This window comes from Malurus melanocephalus, unplaced genomic scaffold, assembly GCF_030028575.1.
Source record: "Malurus melanocephalus ecotype Western Australia unplaced genomic scaffold, MMel_1.1 scaffold_572, whole genome shotgun sequence".
Classification (NCBI taxonomy): Eukaryota; Metazoa; Chordata; class Aves; order Passeriformes; family Maluridae; genus Malurus; species Malurus melanocephalus.
The window spans coordinates 61,452-72,512 of NW_026623804.1; the positions used below are offsets into that span (position 1 = coordinate 61,452).

The following is an 11,061-nucleotide window of genomic DNA, read 5'->3' on the forward strand; positions in this document are numbered from 1 at the left end:
CACACCAGAGACACTTGCTAAAAGCAAATTACTATTACCCAACTATTTCAGTACTCATGTCTTTGATGCTACAMAACAGTAGAAAAATGAGATAAGTGCGCACATCTTCAATTTGAATTTACTCTAGTTTAAAACATGCCATCTACATCATTCTCTTTCCAAAGCCAGTCCTTTGTACCTTCCTCCACCATTCCTCRTAATTGTGTGGCTGCACAGCAACATGTTAATTCTAATCCTATTTTAGTGCAACTGCATTTAGCTCCATTTCATCCAACACAGATTCTGGATTTTTTGGCCTAGCTTATCTTTTGATCTCAGGTTTACAGCCCTAACACAGAACTGTCAGTTTTGAACCTGAGGATTAAGGTATGGCAGGACAGAGCATTGGTGCACACCAACCTCGGCTGAGGCATGAGAAAGTTTGCAMATTTAATAGGTGCAGTTCCCAAACACCTAGAAATTGATCTTATTTTCCAAGATGCAGGTTTGCAATTGTATATGACCCATCTTTTATCCCTAATTTGGACATCTACAATGACCAATAGGAGCAAAACCAAAAATTTAGGGAAGTAGATAAACAACATGAGTAGTAAGTGCAGGACGTGCATAATGAAGCCTTCTTGTATTTGTAGTTGAGTAGGTGATTTTTCTATACAAGACAACAACAGAGCTATTCAGAGATATTACACTGCACATTTCTACARTGTAGCTGCTCCTTTTTTCCAGTAAACAGTCACAAGCTGTTCCAGACACGGAACAGCAGTCAACACTTCCACGTGACTCCAAGAGTCAAAGAATGATCTCAGGAGATAAGAGCAGTTTGTTTAAACTTTGACAGGAAACCAGAAGAAAAATGACAGGTTGCCACCCTTACATAGAAAGCCTAATCACATTTAATAAAAATATTTCTAAATTAAATACAGGAATCACAAAAATAACAGGAGATACTGAAGGATCTATCTAGCTAATACACCCTCCACCTAAAAGACAGCCTCAAAAACTTAAACCTCAGAGAAGTTCTGCTAAATCTTCCAAAAGCACGTGGAATCTGACTGGTTCATACCTTGGATGTTAAGGGAATTCATGGTATGTATCTAACCCACCATAGTGCATTGGTGGGATTGCACTACAATCAAAATAAAAACCAGACAGCAGAGGCTGGGAACACGTGGGAGCTGGGAGAGCCAGGGCTGAAGCTGCTGAGCACAGGGATCACTGGATAGCCCAGCTGTGCTCTCTCCCAGCCTGTGGTCACCCCACTCTGGGCGAGGCTGTGGAGCAATTTGGTTCCTCAAAATTTGAAAACACAATCCCTAAGCACTAACATCCTAAAATAAAAGGCATTCTACATAACTCTCATTACATTCTTTTTGTAACTTTTTGTGCCCTGCCTCACAGGATCAAGYTTAATTTTTTTTGCTTATTTTATAAAGGTAGCAATTTATAACTTGCCAGGGAGGAAGGCTGATTTGAGTAGCATCAGTGACCACAACATTATTAGTGCATGGGTGACAGATTGAGCAGTTTTCAACAGCTCCAACAACASCGACTGAACACAACAGTGCTGCACAATTAAAGGAACTGAGTAGTATTTCATATACACAAACACAAACATAGATCAGTGCACATACAGAGAGATGGAGCATGGCACACATGCATATATACATATCCCATAATGCTAACAGACAATATTTTTGTTACATTAAGAACCTGATACTTGCTAGAGGCAATGAATGGCTGAAATCATACTCCATAAATTAACAATGCAAATCTTACAAGCTCAGTAGGTTTGCAGGTACCCTATATGCTGGTGAGGGGACATTCCCAATGCTGTACTAGAAGACAAGAATAGATTTATCAGCATAAACTTTCTTTAATGAGCATTGAAGCTCTATGGGTATGCTTAAGGTCTAACAGACATAAGGGCAACAGAGGTTAAGTACTTTATGCAGTCATATAATTTTTACCTAAATCCATAAAAATCTAGCACCGAAACACACCTTCAGAAACTGAACTCCTGTTTCCCATTTATAATGCTGATAGTGATTATACCCAAGTAAGACAACAGAAAAACAGCTTGTTTATGTGAAAAGTAGTCTTAGAAATTCACAATAGAAAAGCTCAAGTTAATTCAAGTAGCCATWTAACCATTAAGAATACACAATAATGAGTTCACTTGTAAAATATTCGGCCAATCATTAACTTTTGGAAATATTCCCAAGTAAGAATTTCCAATTATAAATTCATTAATAAATAACTGAAATCTACAATATTTTTACATTTAGCTGCTCTCTTGTGGAGGGAATACCAAAATTGTATGAGTTTATTAGTATGCACCAAGCATTTAGATGTAAATGTCTCTAATCCCCTTCTAAATGAATCTTCTGTTCAGTCTGCTCAGGCATTTCCAAACTTAAGAAAAAAAAAGTATTTGGAAGCTTATGAAATAATTGTCTTTCTTCTATTTTCTCATTTTCATGAGCTCCTACARTGTTGTTCCAAAAGAACAGCTCGATTCTTTTATTATTTGGGAATAAAATACTACTTGCATTCATTTTCAATAGGAGAACCACGATTTCTACCAAAGAGCAACTCTGACCACTGCATGGAGAATAGTGTGTTTTAAATGCACACTACCAAAAGAGCTTGCTTTGTCTGTTTTATCAGAAAATTGTTATTAAAATATCATATATGAATATTTTACAGTTTCTCTAGTGYGCTTACAAACAGAAAAGAGCTTAGATAAATTTTTAAAATGCTCAGTAAGGGAAAAAGTAGCAAAAAAATAAAAGCTTCCTGGTAAATCTTCAAAGATCATCTCTGTGTTTCCCATGCACAATAACAAGACTAAAATCAGTATTTGCTCAATACTGACTAATCTTTATGAACATTGCAAAAGTGTTCAGCTGGGTCCTGAGGAGATAAATTGCTTTTCTAAGCTAGGATGGGATGCTCCACAAAAGCTGTCCCCACATCTCAGAACCACAGTGAAGGACACAAGAAYGTAGAGTAGGCAACAAATAACAGGAGCTCAGATTGCAAGAAGGGAACATCCATCAGGAGCAAAGTTCTCATTACCAAATAGATTGAAAACAAAGTATTGCAGGAAACTAATAAACTGCTTACAGGGTTGCCTTAATCCAGAAACTTTTATTACCCCTAAAAYAGAAACAGTTCCATATTCAACACTCACTTCCACCTCAAGCCYTGCGCTGGCACTGCCATTTGTGACAGACTTTGTTAGTCACATCAGAGAATGGATCCAGTCAAAAATTGATTTTTTCTTTCTTTTTTGTCAGTTCAAATTTCGTCTGCATTATCTCTGATCTGGCTTGTTCTTTAGTTGCACAAAAAAAGTGTCAGCACCAAATAGTTGATAAGAACACACATCCGTGGTGAGAAAAAYAGAATAATAAACAGCTCCTCTTGGCATCTGTTTGTATTATTGGGCCAAATTAAAATAAACCCTATCAGCAGAACCCTTCCAATAAAAGTTTTAGCAATGATTTGGTCAGAGTTCTGTAATGTGAACAATAGACAAGCCAGTGAGGAGGGAATGAGTTTGGTATTTTGCATATTTTTAAGTCTGGCTATATAAACTACAGATTCCCAAACCATGACTTTGCCTAAACAATATAACCAGCAACAATTTGAAAAGACTGAGATTTTCAGCTTGTTAGTTTATAAATATGTTACCAATACAAGTTGCAGATGCTGAATTAGTACTACTGAGTCTACCTTTGGCTTAATAAAACAATTAATACAGAAGCATATGTTTACAAATTRGTCGAAATCAGTTCACAGAAGACTTGTTTCATTGGAAGAAAGCCAAGAGACAAAACCCCTGTAGCTTGGACAGATGACAATTCAGAATCTACACTACCCCTTCCTGGATTTTAATGGCTTGCAACATTAAACATACATGGGGCAGAGCAGGCACAAACCAATTACTTTGTAACTTTTTTTGAAATGTACATGTAAAAATATTAAAATACTTGATTTTAAAACAAGGTCATCCTTCTACCTTCAAGGAATTATTCCCATTGGCCTATAGTTAATCTGYTGCATATAGGAAATTACTTTTGTAGATGTTTACAAATACTTAAAATATATTACTAGTCAGAAGATTTAAGAAATCCCTTTCCTAACAAAAGGCAGGACAAAACTACTTCATCCAGAAAAATCTACTTCTAAGACTGTATCTGGTAYTTAGATTCTGCATGCAGACTGCCTTGGTAGTACTAAAGTCATGCCAATGTTTAAAAAAAATCAAACCMAAACACAAAACAAGTGGTTAACTGAACCCAAACCACGCCTGAAAATTTATTTTGAGCCAAACAAACAAAAAAGCTGTAACAGAAAGGAGTAAGTACTATATACTTACTGTAAGTGACATCTCATTCTAAATCTAGGTCAAATGTTTGTTTTGTTTTTAAACTTCTTGCAGTATGAAAAACTAGTTTACAAAAACCTGTTGTTTCAGATTTCAAACCTAGAWTTCAAAACTCTTATAASTTGTTTAAAACTTTTGGTAATCTTYGTGTAGASAAGCATCTACTTTAAAAATTTCCATTCTGATTTTCTAATCTGGCAGTTATCAAATGTTGAAAATAATTTCATGTTCTTGTATGAACTGACTCCTGAAAACAAGTTGCAGCTACAAARCATTTTTGCTTCCTTCTTTAATAACATGTATTAATTTTTAGAACAAGCAAATGACTTTTCACAGTAACATTTCAGTTTCAAATAAGAAACTTGAGGCAGGAAAAAAACCCTAGCCCTGCAATATGRTGTCTTACAAGGAGGGAGTGAGCCTTGGCAAACAAACAACACTGGAAACAAGAATCAACAACTCGGAGTGCTTTGGGAACAGCGAGGAGCTGCCTTCCCCCCAGTTCTGCTCAGGTAGTTTCAGCACTGGGAGGCTGTCGCTACTCACCAGCAACACAGGCACATCCTTAACAGATCAGGAAACACCATCCTGAATATCAATCAACAACCTTTTCCAGAATATCCACGGGCAAAGGCACCGACAGGGACAGCACATCACTTGTACCAGCTAAACAATCCCAGTTTTCCCTTTGAAGCACTAAGACAAAATTATTCCTAACAAGCAAGCAGGGCAGACCCGCCAGATCTCCGGGTTACTCATTAACCTCATCAGCCTGGTCGCTGTCTCACAGTCCCGCCCAGCCCCGGSCCGAGCTGGCACCGAGCACTCACTGCACAGCGCGGCCGCTGCTCCCCAGCCATGGGACATCCCAGAGCACACAAATGCCAAGGAAGAGGTGCAGGGSTCCAAAGCACTGAGAAAAGCACCTACCTGGGGCACTAATGCACAAGGGTGCCTCCTGAACAGTGCATTTCCCTCTCCTATCACATGAYATGTTGCAGCTGCTCTGGAACACATGACTCAGTGTACTGAGGAATTGCAGAAAGCAGAAAAAAACAAAAAGCTGGGAGCTAACTTGCGAGAGARTTAGGCTCTTCTAAAAGATGAAAACTTTCCACGATACAATCTTAAAAACCTCTCACAATTAAATTTTTACAGTCAYGTGCCTTTCTAAAGGCACATACATATGAAAAAGCCAATGAAAATCAAAAAGCAGGTGGCAAAGCCAATTAGCATTATTAAATAAAAGCCGAAGATAACCAGTGGGGAAAATGTCAAACATGATATGTAATTCCACCTCAACAGGAACTCAGCACAACCAGAAAATGTCCAGAGTTAATCAAAAAGGTGATTACAGATACAGCAAGYTTCCTTTTTAGGACCAACTAAGACAATTAAGCTAAAGGGAAGCAAAGCAAAGTGAACATACAACACACATCTGAAAATCACAACTCATATGAAATGGAGGAATATAGCTTGGTGTTTGCTCTGTCCTACAAGAACTAGGATTTATCCAAAGGAACTAGATGGTGGTAAATTCAGAAAAAAAAAATAAAAGGAGTTTGTAACAGCATATAATTAAATTGCTCAACTTGTTACCACGTGAAGCTGTGGATGATAAACGTTTGCATGACTATAGAAAAAAACTGCATAAATTAAAGTAAGACAAAWCCAGCAAGAGGAATTGAACATGGCAGCACTGTCTCTGTGATGTCCTTCACTCCTCACTTGGGTGTCCCCATTAGGTTCCTCTAAGAGGGAAGTCCCCATGCCACACTCTGAAGGGAGCAGGGAGGGCAGGGAGTGCTGCTTGCCCTGCTCCCCTGTGCCTCGGTGGCCACCACCAGTGAGAGGTGACATCTGTGCCCACCCAGCCGTACCTGTGACCTGCTGGTCAACCACCACGGCTGTCAGCACACACCAGTGATGGCTCTAAGGTTCATTTCTGCCATCTGACCACAAAGCAGGGGGCAGACACAACAGCCTGGGCACAATTTCTTGCAACAGCACCTCACCACCTCTACACCTTTACCTTGTCTTACTTAATGCGATCAAGCCTTAATGATAAAAACTCCTAATTCAGTTTAGTCTATAATTTTATAACCATTTCTAACCSTTTTGTAAAAACTTATCAGTAACAACTACTATCCTAATCTACTAGCAAATTAGCATAGTGAGCAACAATTTAACTAATTCAAGTGGACATTAAGGTTTGTTAGGAATAATCCTTTCCTCACAATCTGGTTACGTAATCTCCTACAGAATGCCCCTGTGTGAGCAATAGGGAGGATCTCTTTGCCTAAACCACAGTGTGTCACTGGTTCCAGTACAGACACCAGACTGGTCTGCTGTCCATCTCCATATTGCACCTGCTGCACACGGCTGCTCCACTCAAACGATGGAAGCACACTCTGCATTCATAGTCCACTTCTGCTGGACAGGTTTTTTGAATGCTCAAGTTGATGACTTGAAAACGTTACAGACATAGTTATGGAAAATAGGCTACAAAAATAGGTCACCAAAAACACAAGAACAAAACACACCTTCAGGTTTAACAACTTGAACACCGCACTCCCCTAAGGTACAAAAATTTCCTACCAGCCAGGCAAGGTACTACCAGACTGACTGGTAGACTACCTGCTATTTCTGTAATTTTCCTCTTTGACATGCTTATAAAACCAGCAATGCAAACAAAGGGGAAAAAAGTGAAACTGTTACAGAGGCCAACTCTTAACTAACTCTGCAGAAACTCTCACTCACAGAGCTAACMCTGGGAAAACAGAGCTGCAGAAAGAAAAAAAAAATCATAACGCCATCTCAAACCTATATCTCGTGTTTTGGAATTAAATTTTACCAAATTCTATAAAATTACTTGCTTTTCCCTACTGCAATATCAGTTGCCACTTACAACCAAGATTTTTAGTTTTAAATGATACTTGTTCCTTTTCCCAATAAATCACCCTCCTCAGGGCATACAGTTCTATGAGAATACAGGCTTTTGCCCCAAATTCTGACAAGATGTGTCTATTCCTCTGGGCTCCAGAGGAGTTTTTAAAACAAACTACAGGTTGAAATTTGATTTCAAAGGTTTGGGTTTTTTTTTTTTTTTTTTGTTTTTTTTTTTTTTTTTTGTAAAAACCACTTCATTTTCCAACCAGACATATTATTTCCTAGTCTGTAACTCCCTGTTCTAACCATCACTGCACAGAAATACAAGTTAGACAGCAGGGTATTTAGCTCCYTTGGAATTAGTAAGAAAGCCACTCCCTCAGAGTCACTTTTTTTGTAGGAATCAAAAGCTTAATACTCCATTTGCAGGTTTTGAGGATTACTAAAACCACTACCCRCTTGTGCTAATGTAACTTAATTCCAAAAACTCCTTAAGAACTCCACTACTGAAAAAAGCATAACAAACATTCAGCCTCTCAGGTTTATCTCTGCTTCTGAGAGCAAAAGCAATTTCACACTATTGTTAAGRATAGGATATTAGGAATGCCATACTGAAACTGTATTCACAAGGAAGTGCAAGTCAGCCTTAATATAATTAAATGAGTTGAAATTTGGCCAGAAACTTGGGTTATGACAAATCCAAAAGCCAGTCTATCCCACAGTACAATGTGTATTTGTTTATGCACTTTTCTATGGCACAGTTGATGACAGAAACAAAAAAAAATGTCTTTAGGCTGGTGCTTAACTTTAAACAGGAAGAGTTTCATTTAAGTAACTTTAAATAAGTCACTTCTAAATTCCCCTCTCCCACCCCAYACAGACTCAGATTTTGTCAAGAGCTACTCTGTGGCTATACAGAGTAGTGAATTTTATAATGAAATAATTCAAAATAATATATTAGAATGATAAGGAGGTGGAAATGTTAAGYCTGTGGTGCATCATACTGTGGCTTTTATATAACGTGGGGCAACTTACTACAAATGCCCCAAAAGCCATCAAATGCTGACTTCAAAGAGAACACAGACAAGRAGAATAAGGCACAGAGAGTATACATACAAGACAGCTGAGAAAAGCAAACCCAGTCAGCACCATTTTAAGAGTACTTGGGAGTTTCACAAATAAAGAATGAACCACATTGCAAGAAGTGGCAGTGCAGAGGTCACTTTCTGTATCTGCTCATGGCCAGGTCCCACAGCAAAGGAAAGATGTGCTACATTTTGAGCAARGGACTCTCGGACTGCCTTGCATTTGCTGTGGAATGTCTCAGAGAAGAACATGCAGTCACTTCCTTGTGAGTCAAAGGCCTTGGATGAATATCAACTGCAACATAATCACTGAGATGCCAAGTGGTAAGCAGAAGTTTTGCAAGCATAAAAATATAACTGTATTTCAAATATCGAGCAATCTCAGCAATGTATTGTAAGGTATTYATGCCTCAAGCAAACTCTGCATTCTTTTGTTTCATGAAGAGTATTGGGCAGTTTTTACTCTTTCAGTTGAACCTCTTCCTGAAATAACAGTATTTCAGCCTCTTAAGCTTAAGGTACCTCACTGGACCATTTCATGTAYCAATTAGTACTGCTTAATTAGCAACAGCCCCATATAAAGCAGTGATAGAAACAACTTTTAAGAGTAACTTGTTTATATCTATGTCAGTGTATGTGTAAATTCGTATTATTCTGAATGCTAAGAAAAAAAATGTAGTATGACATTGCTTTAAACTCAAAATTACTCTTAAAAACTGCAAGCYAAATTTAGTACTGTGATGGATAGTTTGCAATGTAAGTAATATTGAGAACTGTAGATTGTTCCTTCTATATMTGAAAAAGGGCTTTTAGAAATCCTCATCGATCAAAATGTCATTTACCAGTTATTATTTCTTACTTAAAATACGGAGGTCATTAATATCCTACATTTTTTATAAATATTTAATGGTGAAAAATAATAAAAGCATTGCTATTTCACCCATAGCCCAAAAATGTTATTCTGTAGAGGTCTGAAGAGACTTACAATTCCAAACTTACCAAACAGCAGAATATTCAATAAGAGCAAATGAATAAAGATGGCATTAGAATACAGCAATCAATAACACCCACATACTGGAAAGTCYATGACTGTTTTCCTTTAAAATAAAGGAAAACTCTGACTAGGCTTTGGCACTGGGTTCTGTACACAGGTAAATATCTGACTATCTGATGGAAGTGTAATTATCAGTAGTCTTCCAAAAAGTGCAAGAATGCTGAAACACTTAACAATGGYTTCATTTCCAATACTCACAATAAAACCAAGATGTTCCATACATAGTAAAGATCACACAGGCAAAATTGCCTATGTGTCTATCTAATGTTTCAGGCAGGTTACAGACCTGCCTGAAACACTAGATAATGTTTTCTACAGACATAAATATCATTACCTTTTCCTACTCAAAAGTAACATTCCTTCAATCAGCAATGCTAAGATTAAAATATATCAAAATCAATACCAAGAGGTATTTGTCAAATTCCTGATTCATGCCTACCTGGCAAAAGTACTGGTTCCAGTTTTTTAATCCTTGGTTCTGATGCTATACTGTCGTCAGCCTGAAGAAAAAAAAAATAATATTTGCTTAAGACTCTGAACTTCACAGTCAGATACAAGCCTGATCTGCTCATAGAGAAGAGAAAGTTGTTTTAACTTAAAAAGTTCATCTTAAAAAGATAGAATCCAATCATCGCAGGMGTTTGCAACAATTCTGAGTGCATTTATATTTGTATCAAAAGAATAATAAAATATTTGAAATATTCATGTTTAACATATTGTGTAACCCAAGCTATAACACAGGATGAACAAAATCCAAGTTGGCTTGACATTCCATAATGGCTCAAGATCTACAACAAATGTTACACATATAGACAAAAACTCTCTACCAACTTCTAACATGCACTACTTTTCAACATAGGAAAGTTTTCAGAAAAACCCAAGGCCTAGAACACACATATGCCTATTTGCACTTGAGTTTCAAATCTTAAAAGTAGAAATACTTCTACAAAAARTCTGAAACCTTTAATGAAATAACCTATGGTTCCCACAATGACAGCAATATAAACATTTCCCAGGACTAGGAATATCTAGAATTATKTTACATCGACATTTCATTTMATTTCATTTTACTAAGAAATTGTGACAAAAACAAAAATCAGTCAACAGGTCAAACACGTTACTASAAGAGGTCCTGCCTTGTCTAAAATAAGTATCATTTTCTGTCAAGTGCACGCCCAGATGACACAAAAAATCCTGGTGTTCTCGATATACTTGGTACCGTATGCGCTATATATACTTGATAAATATACTGGATTTTCTTATTTACACCATCAGACAAGTTTTAAACGTGAAACGATGGCTCCAGCGAGAGTTTGATCACAGCAGAGAAGCGCCCGCTGCTTTCTCCTCATCCCGGCCAGCGCGGCAAGATAAGCGAGCCCAAACACCTGAGGCATAATTCACAACTTTTCAAAATAATCTCTCACGGGCCGAWTTTAATGCACATGAAACTTTATTTTGATAGAAGTCCTGTACCCCAACAGAGCGTGGGCTCTGCCCCTGTGCGAGACCCGGAGGCCGAGAGGCTGCACCCCGAACCAGCTGCGCAGCTTTTGTTTCCCGGTGCCACGGAGGGCTCGGGGCCCCGGCAGCCCCTCCACAGGTGCTGTTGGCCACCTCCGGCCCAGCGGGCACAGCCC

General features: G+C 38.0%; 1 protein-coding gene across 1 annotated transcript in view; it reads right to left on the minus strand.

Annotated features, from left to right (window-relative positions):
* The window catches only part of MTMR10 (myotubularin related protein 10), a 34,963-nt gene extending 24,491 nt beyond the window's left edge, over window positions 1–10,472 (minus strand). Inside the window, exons 1-2 of the mRNA XM_057382525.1 lie at window positions 10,465–10,472; window positions 9,861–9,985 (exon numbers count right to left, since the gene is read on the minus strand). Of these exons, the coding sequence (XP_057238508.1) occupies window positions 9,861–9,985; window positions 10,465–10,472 (133 nt within the window). The remainder of the gene's footprint in view (window positions 1–9,860; window positions 9,986–10,464) is intronic.
* Window positions 10,473–11,061: the final 589 nt, after the last annotated feature.